The following is a 15,976-nucleotide window of genomic DNA, read 5'->3' on the forward strand; positions in this document are numbered from 1 at the left end:
TCTGTCTCTTCCAGTACCTTGTCTCCAGTAGCGGCCAGCACCTAATGCTTCAGTGGGAGGTACGCAAAATCTAGAAAATGATGTAATAAATTGCTACATTTATATAAAAGGTTTCTTTTTCACCTTTGTCAGTCATTGGCATATATCCTGAAGCATAAGAGCTTATGCATAAAGTTCATAGAGAAATTGAAGCGACTCAAAAGTTCAAATCACCAGTGTGTTGCCATAGTCTACAGAGCTAATAGCATACCGGGGCACGTTAGCTGATGCGTCACCAGCAGGGCTGAGGAAGTGATACCTCCTCTCTATTTGGCGCTGGTGACACACCAGCTGTAGTAGTATTGTGTCCAGTTCTGGGCAGTGCATTTCAAAAAAGATGTGGATAATCTTGCAAGGGTTCAGAGGAGGGCCACAGGAATGAGTAAGGGCCTGGCGGACAAACCCTGTGCGGAAAGACTAAGAGATCTGGAACTGTTAACCTGGGGAAGAGAAGACTGAGAGGGGCTTGGTGGTTGTCTATAAGTATATAAGGGGTGAATATCTGGAGCTGGAAGAAAAACTGTATACTAGAGCACCCCAGAGGAGGACCATACACTGTTAGAGGATGGTTTCAGGTTGGATGTAAGGAAGAACTTTTTTACCATAAGGGTTACCAGAATCTGGAGTAGACTTCCAAAGGAAGTGGTGCAGTGCCCAACTTTGGGAGTCTTCAAGAGGAGGCTGGACAAACACTTTGCTGGGATCATTTGATCTCAGCAGTATTCCTACCCAGAGCGGGAGGTTCAACTTGATCTTTTGAGGTCCCTTCCAGCCCTTAATTTCTATGATTCGATGATCCCATTTTCAAAGGCAAGTGTAGAAATTCAGATGCTGCATACTGTGAATTAAAACTTTGGTTTCTAAGTCTCACAGGCTCTTTTGGAAGTAGTACATAATGGCTAAGTACAAACAGTCAAAAAGCCCAAGGCTGAATTGATTCAATCTTTGTAGGTTAGTCTAAGCAGCATAGACTGAACCCATAAGCAAGTGAACAGACATTCACTTCTCATTCTGAGGATACAGCCACCTCCCTACAGTGACCCAGGCTAGAAGCTGGGGAGCGCTAGAGCATGCCTCCCTACTTGGCTGGAGCACACAGCTTGGGCCAGGGCTATCCCACCCACTCTGCAAGGGCGTGTGTGTGTGTGGAGGGAGGGGGGGTCGCAGGGGAAGTGCAAAGCATCCTAGGATGCATGGAGACTGTGAGTTACCCTGAATCTGGGGGGGATCTGGGAAAGTTCACTAAACCAATTTCACCTAAATCAGTGAAATCTGATACTACATCCATCCAGGTTTATGTTAAAGTGGTTTTGACGATTTTAAAAGTGGTTTATGTTCACTGAACTTCTGCTGAGTTACAGATCTGAATTGGTTTCCAATCACAGCAGTTTATATGTCATTTCTGTCCCTAGCCTATATCTCCTTGTCCTTGCCAACTCAAAAGTCTGTATGATGTAGCTGTGGATATTTTCCCATCTTTTTCCCCACACCCTATATAATTTGGTGCATTCCACAATGCAGAATATATAAAAATACGTAAAAATAATCTATCCCATGTGTGTATGTTGCTAAACTCTTGGAATCATTATCAAGTATTAGTATCTTAGTAAACTCAGTATCTTTAGTAATTAGTAACATTACAGTTACAATCATTTCAAAGATCACCTTTATTTGGTGATTTTCCAAAACCTGATTTTTTCAAGCATCGCATTTTGAGACATATATATGTGAATCAAATAGCAAAATGCCTGTCTTACAAAATGTTAGTGCCTTAGTACAAGCGACAAAGTCCAGGCACCACAAAATTATTCTGTTTTATTAAAAATATCAAAATCTCTCCTTTTCCTTCCAGAGATCAGATGCATGACCTTCTGACCTTAGAGGAAATTAGGCAATTAGGTTATATTGTTCTGAGAAAGTTTCAGTGTGACTAAATGCATAAGGGCTATTGCTGTAATAGAAGGAAAACAGGTTTACTGATTTTGTTTCTAACTTCCTCTGTCAGTTTATAACAAAGAGTCATTCATTTAGCTGCAGGGACCTTCGTAAAAAGAAAACCTCTTTCTTGAATCCTGTTCCAAATTTATGATGTAACTTTCTTTTTCAAATTTCAGTGACTTTATTAAGTAATTATGGCTATGTGCCCTCCCCATACTGACAAAACCACTCACTTCAAACAGTTGATGGGGAATAAAAAATGACATAGCCAAAGATTAATTCTGTCAATTCGCTCCCTGAAAAGTGAATTAAGAAATATGGTGAAAGTTATTCTAGGAAATGATTTTCCAAACCTTTGATTTCCAATGTCATTGGCTTTTTCCGTGGGCACTGTGTGATTTCTAATCCAGAAAGACAAGAGATAACCGGTATCAAAGCAAATAGATTTCAAGCTTTCTTAGAATGCCAGAAACTTTATCTGAATCTGTTATCTCATCTCATGAGAAACTAAACAATGTGAGGGTTTGGGGTTTTTTTTCACCCTATTCTGTACCTTTTGCCACACAGGGAGTTCTCTTCTCAATTCCTCTTGTAGCAGAAGAGACTCTGAAATTGCACGGGAAAGATTAAAGATAGAAACATACGCCAGTTAAAAGCAGAAGTACAAATGAAACCAGCTTGAGTCATTCTCCTACCGGGCCTTTGATTTCCAACTTCCAGTAGCAGTAACTAGGTGAACTCAGCTATCCTGTTGTCTCAGGTCTTGAAATCCGCCGTTCTTTTCAATAAATGTGTAACAAAAGACCAAATCCACAGTAGGAATAGGATAAATTAGCATGCCGCTGAAAAAAAGTTTAGGAGATACAAAGCAGACAGTTCATAGGCGAGTTTTTTTTGTTTTTTTTTAAATATATATATACATGAATAATCCACTACAATCTCCCTCCATCTCAAAGTCAGAGGCAGGCTTTCTACGTGGAGCATTTTAATAGTACCTGCTGCTCTTGCTTGGGAAGCATATTCAGTTGAACCTGGAACACCCTTCACTCAGTTGGAAGCAAAGACTTTTTTCATTTTAAAGCCAGACAAAGACTATAGTTTAGAGGGAAAACTCTTTGGAGACAGGTGTGGTGTCTCCTGAGTCTGTGCTTACTCTGTGCATGGTGCCCATTGCTTTCTGTTCACTTCCCACAGTGTAGTCCCAAGGCATGACGGGGGCTTCTTAGGTGGTGCTAGTGGTGGAGATGAAGATGATGATGATTACAATAAATCAAAGGCAAGGGTATAATAAGCAATACAAAGGAAAACAATCACCAAAACTTATTTACACAATCCACAGTTCCTTTTGTGTGTATGACCTCAATCCTCCGTTTCATGTATCAGAGTAATCATATCTGACTCTGTGAGCCATGAAGTATCATGCCATTGAGGTCTGGTGCCACATGAATGATTGTGCTGTTACATGACTAATGAAGCATGCTTACATTTCTATAGTCTCTTAAAGTTTGGAGTATTGCACTGGTCTTTACAAATGGGGTATGAAGCACTCTTTACCTACCATTGGGATACAGTGTAGGGAAACATGTCACTGGGTGCATCTATATGAGACACTAAGTGTGCAGTAGTGCGCTGGGCAACCCCCCCCGCCAATATGCTATTGCACGGTAGTATTAGGCTTCTGCACAGTAAGCATCTGTAAAAACCCATGCACCAGTGCTACTATGCAAGAGCACCATTTTCTGTGCACTTGCTTATCTTAGTACGAAACTTAATGTACGGTAACTATGACGCATTAATGAATACGTAGACGGGCCCAATGGCATGCAAAGTTGGTGACAAAACCACATGGAAGAGGTTGTGTTTAACAGGTGAGCAGTAGGGGAAAGAGGTCAAACCTGGGACTAGGAGGTAAGAATTGGTCTAGGGCAGTGGTTCTCAAATAATATCCAGAAGATTTCTGAAGAGTGCTTGCTGGTTTTTCATAGAGAACTGGCTATTCATGGGGCTCTGGCCCCTCTTCCTTATTTCTGGCTGCTCTGATGTATGACATTCATGAATATTTGCCAAATACTGTTTTTGCTGACAAGGGATTGCTGGCATTTAGCATGAGGGTTATCACGGGAGCCAGCCAATGCAATTCTTTTTGCAAAGTGAGGTGGTCGATAATAAATGGCAATGCAGGGGAAAAAGGACTTCTAAGGCCAGAGATCCACTAGCCAATTTCTCTGCATAAATTTGTTCCATACTGTGAGAAAACTTAGGTTAGAAAAAGTCTCCCAGCAGCTCAGAGGTTTCCTTATCAAAAAATGGTGGCATGACATGGAGCTTGTCACAGTAGCTCAGAGAATGACCTTGCATGGGCGAAGAAAATGGAGGAGCTGATGAGGATTTTCTGTTCAAATCCAGCTATAAAACATCTTTGAGGCAGTAGGTGGACTTGGCTAGCAGGCATCCAAATGGGCTTTGCTTTAGCACACGGTATGCCAAGCCTCTAAGTCTGAAAGACTTTTTCAGAAGGAGAAACAGCCACAGATGCTCTGCCAAGGACTCTCTTTGGCAGATTTCTTTATCTGCTCTTAAAGGAAGAAACAGAAAGGGCAGCTTCATTAGCTCAATCACAGAGATTTTTATACTTGCCGAGAGCACCGCAGGTTACTGAAGGGTCAAGAGATGCACAGGAGACTCAAAAGCGAGCAGCTAGGGGAATGTAATTGGATTTTATAGAGCAGGAAAGGCAGAGCAAGCAGTTTGTAACTGATCTGTGCGCTGCGCACATAGACTGACTTTGAACATCTTGGCATCTGGGATAAAGCCCAGGTCCACTGGCTGCAAATAAATAGGCCTCTACCTCTTGAGCTAACATGAGGATCTTCATTAGCTCCTGCTAAACTTGGCTTTTATCTTCTGGAAATCATCCAGTAGAAGGCTTCTTCCTGCCCAGACCCTCCAGCTAATATGTTGCTGATGACAGATCATGTTTCATCTCGTTGCTAAATTCTTGACGAGTCAACCTCCGCTGGCAGTGCAAAAGGAGTACGTGTGCAAGCTATTACTTTTAAAGTGAAATCCCAGATTTTCGCAATCTTTCATAATTTGTGTGTGTGTGGGGGGGGGTGTTCAGGAGGGGTTGTTTGTTCTTTTTTTTCCTGAAGAGGAGCAAAGCCGCAGAATTGCTTTTGCACCAACATCTTTGGCAGAAAACAATCGCTGTGCTTCGTGCTTGCTAAAAACAACAAATTCTTGAAACAGATAAGTGCAGATTACAAAAATGACTAATTTGGCAGGGGTTGGGTTAGCAGTTCTGATGGTCACAAGTTCTGCTCTGGGAGAGGACATGTCCAAGGCACAGAGAAATGGAAATGTTTCCACTAAAGATATATTGGCATATACTTTTGCTCCAGAACTGGTGTCAAAATGAAACTAGTGTATAACTGGCACACTATTATCATTACCTGAAACCGTCTTAGTTTTGTTATCACTATTAGTCATAGTCTCCCTTAAAACTCGTGAGCAAGTTATTTTTTGTAAGCAATAGATTTGCTATTCACTGTGAAACTCATACTTTCCCCTGAGGCTTCGCTAAATATCTGATCTCTAAAAATCAAGATTTGGGCCAGTATTGCTGTTGTGCGAATCAACATTTTCCAAGCATGGGAGCCATCAAAGCCAATGAAACATTAGGTAATGATTAGAAGGACCTAGCGACAAGAGGAAGAAGGCCTTTCCAGGGGATTAATGACCAGCTGGGCATTCTTGATGGACCATGACACAAGCAAAGACCATTAACCTTGGGCAGTCATTAATCTCCAGGCAGCGTTCTGCACAAAGGTCTTTATTATGGACAAAGAATAAGTGGGAAGTTACAGAAAATGGGCATGCATTTTTTTTTTTATTATTATTTATTTATTTTTATTTTTTTTAAAGAAAGATGCTTTATTTCTTCTCTCGGCCTAGAAACATAAAGCACTGTACAAATTGGCTGTATCATTTTGCCAACCCACTCAGTTCATATTCCATCGTGATCTCATTTTGGAATATTACAGTTATTTGTTAGGATGCAAGAGATGTCCCTAGTCAAACTGGTAACTGTCCTTTGAAGTTTGAAACTACAATGGATGAAAAATAATAGAACAAATGTGGAAACAACCGCCCAGAGCCTCAGCTAGGAGCATTTGGCATCATTCCTTTAAGGTGTTATAGAAGAGGAGCTTTTCCCATCTTCCCAAAGTTATTCAAACACAGCAAGTGATAATGCCTAATTTGGGAAATCATGAAAAACTTGGGGAAAGCTTGATTCTCTGTTTGCGTGGAAGAGATTGACGATTCCTCTCGCAAATGTGGCTCCTGCTCAAGATTCGAAGTTCAAATTTCTGTCTAAGGTCAAAACTGTGCAAGTGGATGTCTCTATATGCAACAATGTGGTAACCCACGAGGGGCAGATATAATTCCAGGCAAAGCCCACAGAAGGATTTACTGAATTCAGTATGCATTCCAAGCAAGTAAGACTATTTTTTTTTTTTTTAAACAAAAATAATTTTTTTTTCTTTTAAACAAAAGGCCTTAAATGCAATAAAAAAGAAGCTTGAAGATCGTGCCAATGGAAAGCAGTTGGCGGATGGAGTATTAGACTTCATCTAAATCACTCCCATTAAGTGAAAGGACGATTCAGTGGTTCCAGAGAGTTTTTATACTGGCGAAGCTAATGCCCTCTGTGCTTTTCTGCCTCATCAGACTGAGTTTCCTGCAGGGCAGCATCACTGATGTAGCATCCCGATCTGAGAGCAACAACAGCCCCATTCATTCATTGGAGAGAAATGGATAGAGCCGTAGCAATTCATATATCACCCGGCTTTGTAGAGAGCATTTCATCCATAAATCTTAAAATACTTAATAAAAACTTATATTGCTCTTCTCATTTTACAAGCATGGGGAAAATGGGGGGAGGGGGGGAGCAGGGCATCAATGTGACTTGCTTGATATCATCCAGCAGGTCAGTTTAGAGCTAAAACTAGAATCCAGACCTCAGCTCCTGTCTTATCCAGGAGATAACACAGCCTCCCCTTGTACGTATGCACACGTACGACCATGCTAAATAGGAGACGCATGTGATAAAAGTTTGTCACCTCCTGTGTCTACCCTTGCTCCCTGTCTCTGAACATATTGATCCGTCTCCTAGGATTTATTTATTCCAAGTTTCAAGTATGTTTTTGACTTGGTCCGTGAGTCCAATTGTGCAAGTGTATATAAGCAACTTCACATATGCGGGGGGTGGATCGGGGGGGAGAGAAGTGGTGTAGTGCACCTCACCCCTCAGCCCCCTTACTTCCCCACCCATTTCCTTCTTGCTCCACCCATTTTAAAAGAAACTACCTGGCAGTGGCAGCAGCATTTCTAATCAGACAGCAGTAAGGGAGTAACTTGACTTCATGGCTTCATGCCTTCTAAACTCTTCATTGCACAGGTGTTAATGACCTTTTTTAAGGGTCTTACTTTTCCACTATTTAAGCTCTATTTTTTCTTTTTGCAGTTCTGCTGTCTATTAGCTACTCCTGGTAATGTAGCTCCCATTTCACACCCTGTAGACTTTTTTTTTTTTTTTTGGGGGGGTGGGGTAACTCTAATATTGAATGTAGTATCGAGATGCTCAAGGAGGCTTGATTTTGTTTTATGGATCCGAAAGAGAGGCCCATTTGATTCTAATGACAGCAGGACTAAAGAAGCAGCATCTTTTGAATATTTTTGCCTAGCCTGTTGTGTTGTTAATATACAGCAAACTACATAGAGAAAATCAATGCACAGTCCAATAAAATTATATTTATTTTTGCTTCAATATTAAATTGAATACTATAGTCCTATGCCCCTAGCATATTACTAACACTTCTAGTTTCTTTTTACCTGGGGAAAATATGTTTTGTGTTGTATGTGATGGGTCAGCCCACTATCTTCACCCCCCGTTTCAAAATCCTAGACCCATCCATGCACATGTGTAAATACTTTCATTGAAATGGGTAGAGTTGCCCATGTGAAGAATGTCACTTAGTCTTGCAGGTTGGACTCTATGGGTGTGATCTATCGAAATGAGGGGTAAAGTGGATATTATTTGGATACTAGTTTCTTTGCTTACTTATTTTCCAGCTTTGGAGTATGAAGCAACTCCTAGTCCATCCCCCCCCCCCACGTGGTAGCATTTTTATTGGCTGAGATACCTTGGACCCATTGTTTTTTCAATAGGAGCTAGATGCCTATACAGTCTAGGGCTTTTGTAAATCCCAGAAACATCTGAATAACTTTTTCGAAGTGGCTCAAGCGTCAGGATAGTAAGACCGTAACCTGAATTGGGCCCCTTGAGCCTCCTGAGATATGACAGCACAAAATACACATGAGAATGAACAGTGCATTGACATTAGTTTGAGAGAATCACCCTAGTCTTTGAGCTGGGTTCATTTAAATAAGGATGCAAATTCTCCAACTGCAGTTATTAGTAGCTTATCTCAATTTAGCTACCATAAGCTTTAATAAAGCGGTGTTTTCTTTTAAAATGGTGGAACCCACACTAGAGGCCCACATGGGACAGTGAATTTATTCCTCTTTCTGTCCTACTCTATAAAAGCCCTCCTTGCTCGCACATCTCTTTTTTTTTTCTCTATTTCATCCCACTTCCACCTGCTGCAACTTCAGTCCCACTGTGGAAGGGACTTAAATAAATTAAATAACTAAACAAAGTCTACCCCTGCAAATCCCTGCACCTCAATGTTTCATGTCCAAAATCTCACGGTAACCAAATATATTTCTCCTATACCTGCAAAGTGGTGGCATGTCCTGTGGTTTATGTCAGCATCTAATCTGCATGCCAGGGGATTAACCTGGACAAGATAAATAGCTGAGCAATAACTATGGAATAGAACTGGGAAACAGAACTGACTTTTTCTTCTTTCCATTTTTATTTTCTGTGCATAAAACAATCAGCAATACTCATCCTGCTTTCCCCTGCAATAATAATAATAAAAACAACAAAAAAAACCATGATGCAAACACTTTCTTATTAAATGTCCAGTGGTTTTTAACTAAGATGGACCCTGTTGTTTCACAACGCCAGCTGCATTTCCTCTGAAGAGTAAATTTACTGAGTAAATGTCCCTGGGGAGAAGCTGCTAATTAAGGAGCAGGTTTCCTAGCCAGATGTTACAAATGGTGAGGTAGCTCATTTTTAAATATGCAGGCTATAAAGGAGAGGGACCAGAGCACCAAGGCTGTGCAAACTGCCAGGGAGTTATTTTGTGGTGAACGGTACCAAAAACCAGTCCTTCAGCGCTGTGTGACCTGGAAGGAACAGACCAAAACTATCACCTAAATCATTACATGAGGCTTTCTTGGCACCGTGGTTTATAGCTGATGTTGAGAGCACGGTATTATTAATAGCTTCACTAATGTTCTTCTCCCCTTGTTTAATCAACACTTTCCCTAATTATTTTCTTCTTTAACTACCAGTTCCCTGTGTGCTGTGGAAATATTGAGCCGCTGTAGTTCCTGTTTTAATGATCTGCCAAATGTGTTGACTTGTAAACGGTTTGTGTCCAGGGGGAGTGTATTTTCACACCTGGGGATCTTGCCTTTCTGGGAGACAGCAAAGATGACGGATTTAAGCCAGTGGTTCTCCAATCAACCTTATGGCTGGCTCCGCCACCTAATCTCACATGGTTGTGGAAGAACCATGGCTGTCTAGGGGAGGGCAAGAAATAATGGGCACCAAGTGATTGAAAATCGATTCAGGCTAGATGTAAGGAAAAACTTCTTTACTAGTTGAGTGCCAAGGGGTTGGAACAGGCTCCCAGCAGAGGCCGTACAGTCACCCACCCTGGCAACCTTCAAAAAATGTCTTGACGCCCTCCTTGCTGGGGTCATCTGATCCCAGTGGTCTTTCCTGCCCAAGTGTGGGGGCGGCTGGACCCGATGATCTGTAACATCCCTTCCACCCCTAACAGCTATGAAACTATGAAACTCTGCTTGCCATAGTGCATTAATGCAAGAGTTTCCAGCTTTAAGTAGCACAAATTTAAAGACCAAGTTAAGGCCCTTTCCAGAGACTTGCAGGACCTCATCCTTTCCATATAGTTCAGCGAGTGAGTGAGTGAGGAGACCTTAAAAACAAAGGCATGGTTTTAAGACTGCGTGAAATTAGACACTTGGATCATGTCTAGGGTGCAGATTTACCCACCCTGGCAATAATTTCAAACATGTCACGCTGCTGCACATGCTCTACCTCTCAAATTGGATGCAGCGTATGTGAGCCTGCACGCTGTTGAGGGAGGACTAATTCTCACCGATTCCCAGCAGGCTCTGGTGCCACTGCTCCCTTGTGCCTCTACTCAGTGCAGAACCAGAGGTGAGGGTTGGTTTTAAGCCACTGTTACTTTTCCTCCAGTTTTTGGGCTGTCTGATGCTGTCCTCAGCACAGACTAGAGTCATTCCAGGGGGGGTCAGGTGTACGGACACTGGTCTCATCCCCTTTCCCATTGCTACCTACAGGTGTCAGGTGTCCTGTACAGGTGTCAGTAAAAGATGGCATAAATGCAGCTGTGCTGGGTCTGGGATCTCTCCTAGCACAAGAGGGATCCCCCCCCAGAATCACTCAAGCCATTTCTATGGGACCTTTGTATAGATGTAAACCAGCCCTTAATGGGCAAACTGCAGCTTAGTGGTTAAGTTAACTTTAAGCTATGTCACATACCAAATCTAACAGTAACAGCAAAGAGCTCCACAGAGGCTAATTTATCCTGATGAAAAGCAAGGTAAATTAAACCACGGGGAGCTCCATGCTGCCATGGCTGGCCTGTTTCCCATACCTATGCTAGCTCATTGAAAGATAGCTCAAGCATTTCAACGTGCCATCGCCTGCAATTTAGACATAGGTTGAAAGGCCAGATGAAGCCCTGAAGATCATTAAGTCTAACATCTCCTGATGCACAGACTAGCACCAGTAATCGTCATCAACCAGGGGCACGAATCTGGCATATAAGACAGAACTGTCCCTTCACTGCATATAGTTAATAACAGTGGTCTTCAGGAGCTCAGCATAATTGGCAGCATATTGCTTGAGCACTGTTGCAAGTCTGGTTTGCAGTCCCAGGCACTAAGGTTAGGCACAGACATTCAAGAAGCCCAAGGCAGAACCAGTCTAAGTTATGTGGCTGTCTGTAAGTGGCACAGTTTAGATCGGCAGTGAACAGAGCACACGTTTGCCCTTTGCAGGTACAGGGCAAATCTTAGACTGGGTTCTCCCATTTTTAAACCAGTCTATATGTGCCAAACTTCTGTTCGGTTACATATATAGACCAGCTTCTGATCATTTCTGCTCGTAAAAATGTCATGTCTATACCTGGCCTAAGTGAAGACAGGACGGCAGATTGCCCATGACCATGATACAGCTCCCAGAAACATAGTACCATTAGTACATGAATGCCTGTGATCAAAAATAAATGATGCAAACATTTCAGAAAATGTAGATTGTGCCCAGGTATTTGTTTGTGGCTGGTGACACTAGCATAATGTGACAAAGGACTCCAACCAACCAGCTAATCCAAATTCAAAGATACACAAAAGACCTCTCAACAAAAATAACACTCTATTTCTTTCTTTGTCCTGCTTTTATATAGAACAAAACAATTTGATCAGTGTGGAAAGATTGGTGCTGAATATGGGCTGAATTCTGCTCTCAGTTCAATGGGTGAAAATCCTAAAGTCACTGTATCAAGATGGGGAAAATGGCTTCAGATGGATACTAGTGTAATTTTGGCCTGAAGCAAAACTGCTTTAGTTTATTCCATTAGTTTTGAGTAGCTGATTTCAAATACCAATCATCTTTCTTATCATCTCTGGAAGCTGGACAGGTATTTTGATAGACAAGGGAATTAAGTGTCTCATCCAAACAAATGGCGTGGCCATGCATAGAAGTCCCGGCTCTAATGTCTAGTTACTTTGAGTCTTTCCAGTAGCTCTATTAGGGCTGTCACGGGGGAACCGGGAGCGGTGGGTTCATTCCCATCTCTGCCGTTGTGTCAACATGGGTACCACCATATGCCTCTGCATTGCCTTCCCTGAATTGCTTCCCCTAATGAAATTAGAAGGGTTTTTTTGTTTTTTTTATTTTAAACAGGAATGCTTTTTTTCTGCAGCCCTCAGTGTAGTAGGTCCATGACCTTTGTGGGGGGGCTCCTGGGCAATGGGCATTATGAGAATTATGGAGTTGCCATGATAATACAAAAATGCCATAATAGTAACATTATAATGTGTGCTCAGTTGCAACTTCATCTTAATGCATGTTTTGACAAAAAAGATGTATAAATAATGAATAATAATATCCATTAGAAAGGCTGGGAAGGCTTGTAGAAGAAGGCTCTTCAGTGGAGATATTCTTATATTTAGCCTTGCGTCCACTACTGACCTAGATCTATACACACATTTCCCTCTTAAATTAATGAAACATTTCATGAATGCAACTTAAATGATTAGGTGCCTCTTAGTTCCTGTACTTTCTCCTTATGGTAAAACCTCAGGCAACTATGAAATGATCAAAGACCAGTTCCCAGAATCCTTTCTCATTTTCCCTGCACGTCTTCGGGAGCTCTGCTAACTCGAAGAAGCTAATCTTCTACTCACACACCCTGGAAAATTAGAAAAATGGCTTACTTTCATTGCAATTCCTGTTTGAAAACTTTTTGGGTTCTGCCATAAAAAGAGATTGAAACTCTCCCTCATGTAGGAGGCGCATGTCAGATGTCTGCACCACTTTAAACCTTACTGTAAAGGTGAGTGAGACTGCAGTGGGGAATAGGACATCTGCTCAATGGGGCATTTCATCCAAGGAGAACTTAGATTAACAGATCCATAGGGGCTGGAAGGGACCTCTAAAAATCATTGGGTCCGGCCTCCTGCACCAAACAGGAAAGATAACTGGGGGTCACGTGACTGCAGCAAGGTGACCGTCCAGTCTCCTCTTGCAGATGTCCAGGGCAGGTGATGGTACCACCTCTGGAGGAAGCTTATTCCATAGCCTGGACACCATCGTTGTGAAGTAGTTTTTCCTAATGTTGAGCCTGAATCGGTCTTCCAGGAGTTTGCGGCCATTACTCCTGGTTCTCTCCTCAAGTGCCCTGGTGAACAGTTGATCACCAAGACCTTGATGTTCTCCCCTAGTGTAGTGGTAAGCTGCTACCTCCTTTTCCTCTGGCTGAAGCATCCCAGATCCCTCAGCCTTTCCTCATATGGCTTGCCATGTAAGACTGATCATACGGGTGGCTCTTCTCTGGGTTCTCTTAAGCTTGTCCACATCCTTGTTAAAGTGCAGTGCCCAGGACTGGACGCACTGCTCCAGTTGGGGTCTCACCAGTGCTGAGTAGAGTGGAAGAATCACCTCCTTGGTTTTGCTGGAGATGCATTGGTTGATGCACGCCAGGGTATCATATTCATACTGTAGTCAATTATTACCCCCAGGTCCCTTTGATTCATAGTGCTGGTCAAGTTGGCATTGCCAAGCCTGTAGGTGTGTTGGGGGTTGCTCATCCCGAGGTGGAGCACTTGACATTTCTCGATGTTGAACTTCATCTCGTTGTGGTCCACCCAACTTGCCAGCTTGTCTAGGTCCGCCTGTATCTCCAGCCTATCTTCAAGTATGTCCACACTTCCCCATAACTTGGTATTGTGCCTGAACTTGGCCAGTGAGCTCCTCACCCCCACATCCAAACCATTGATGAAGATATTGAACAGCACTGGACCAAGCACCAACCCCTGCGGGACATCGCTGCTCACTTCTCGCCAGGACGACACAGATCCGTTCATTAGGGCTCTGGGTCCTACCCCACAGCCAGCTTCCTACCCACCTGACTGTCTCACAGTTAAGCCCACAGTCCTCCCAATTTTCTCATGAGGACATCATGGGATGCCAGATCAAAAGCTTTTTGAAAGTCAAAGTATACAATGTCAACCTCTTCTCTCCTGCCCAGGTGGCAAGTTACCTGGTTGTAGAGGGAGATGCGGTTGGTAAGACAAGACCTGCCCGTGACAAAGCCATGCTGGCCATCGTTCAGAGTCCTACTTTCTGCAAGCATATTGCACATAGACTCCTTAATGATTTCTTTCAGGATTTCCCCTGGGATAGAACTTAGGCTAATTGGCCTATAGTTACCCAGGTCCTCCCTCCTCCCCTTCTTGAAGATGGGCACTTGCAAGATTGGGAAGGATTTCTGCAAATGAGGAAACAAAGCCTAGAAATATAACAGTGGGAAAACAAATCCCCTAGTGAACATCACTTCCCTACATTTCAGTGTAGGTACTGTCTGCCTATTAGACTCTCCAAATCGAGGGAAGTTTGGCATATTTGGAATTAGCTCAGACAGGAGTTTTAGGAAGGAAGGGCATAGGAGTTGCTCTGTGTTTTGCTGTAAATAGCAGGAAAAGCATAATGAAGAATTATTGCTCTATAGATTGCAGGATAAGGTATGCATTTCTTATCTCCTTTGAGATTCTCATTTAGTGAATGTAACAAAATAGCTTTGTAAAGGCTTTTTAAATGAGTTGAACCAGAATTATTCAGCCTGTTTCAGTTACCGACCTGTAAAAGAGCCCCAGGAGTTCTGGAGAGTTTTGTTTTGTGTATGTGTCATTTCCCCGCATGATGATCTTAACAGGTTTGTTCTTCTGTGGTCAAAACGTAAGCTTATAAGATCGGCCAATGTCTTTTGTCCCCAAATCTTTATATTTATATTTTTCTTTTGGCACACGCTAAAGGATTAACTCTGTTAACCGTTCCCTTTCTTTCTTTATGCCCTCACAGCTTTGTCACTGTATTGTTGTTTCTCACAAGCTGAAAGCAGCCACAGCTGATGTTTTGTTATAAAAGAGCATTGAAAGCATCTGCTTTTGTGTGTATGAGAGAGAGTTATATAGATTTTTGCAAGCAGACTAGAAAAGCAAGGTCAAACTATGGTTCTAGCTTCATTTACAATTTACCTTTGTCACATGGAGTGTAAATCATAACGTGTTTCTGAAGATACCTGCGACAAAATCATATTTTGAAAAACAAAAGCCATGACCATTCTCATTTCAAACAATATCCAATACACCATCATCTACATGGGCCATTATATTTTACTTGACTGGCTTCTTGAAGAGCACTAATAAAACCCACAATTATTACTCTTCCAAAACAGTGCTAGAACTGCAGATGTGCATGCCCTCTGGTGGAAATAACCATTCATACAGAATTTAATATATATCAAATAATGTGCTGCTGTTATAATGCCTGACCCATGGGTAGACACGCGTTCCTCTAAGACAGTTATTTGCCCAGTTGTTTAAGGTAGGTATCTGGGGACTGGAGTCTGTCCGCTCACGTGAAAAACTTCCAACAAATTAATTTTTCATGCGCTGGTAGTGTTAAAATGTTGTAGCCACGATGGTCCGTTCTGCTCATTCAAGTTTGATGCTTTCTTACTTCTTCTCAACTCTCTGTCTTGTACATGTTACACTGCTTTTCTAAATGGCATGAATGTCTCATACTGTGTAAACCTATTGAGCAGAGCCTCATTACGGACACAAGTCTTATAGCTGGAAATGTGCTCTACTTTTAAGGAAGTTTACAGGTCCGATACAGGCTGAGTAAAGATGGACTCCTCATTTTCACCATCGACTCTGGAAATTTTGCAAATCGAGAAATGCACCATGTGAAGATCAACAGAGAAGGAAAGGAGCTCGTCATCCAGGTATCAGACCTACCTGTCACGGCCTACATCGCAGCTCAGATTCAGCCGTCCACGCTCAGCATTAATTAGTGCTTTTCCCTACAGTCAGTGCCCTTGATTTCAGTGGGCCACCTTGTATTCCTGTTTGCTCACTAGTGCAAGGTCCCGCGTGTGCAAGACTGGCACAAAATAGCTCTTAGCAGAATGATCGTTTTATATGCTTTTTACTCATCGGTGCACTGCCAAGGGGCTGGGCTGAGTAG

The 15,976-nt window shown here is 42.4% G+C and overlaps 1 protein-coding gene across 1 annotated transcript in view; it reads left to right on the top strand.

Annotated features, from left to right (window-relative positions):
- Positions 1 to 15,976, top strand: part of CNTNAP5 (contactin associated protein family member 5) — a 465,902-nt gene that overhangs the window by 411,001 nt on the left and 38,925 nt on the right. Inside the window, exon 20 of the mRNA XM_090046063.1 lies at positions 15,604 to 15,734. Coding sequence (XP_089902189.1) covers positions 15,604 to 15,734 — 131 coding nt within the window. The remainder of the gene's footprint in view (positions 1 to 15,603; positions 15,735 to 15,976) is intronic.

This window comes from Crocodylus siamensis, chromosome 4 (assembly GCF_052110815.1).
Source record: "Crocodylus siamensis isolate JL-2025a chromosome 4, ASM5211081v1, whole genome shotgun sequence".
Taxonomy (NCBI): Eukaryota; Metazoa; Chordata; order Crocodylia; family Crocodylidae; genus Crocodylus; species Crocodylus siamensis.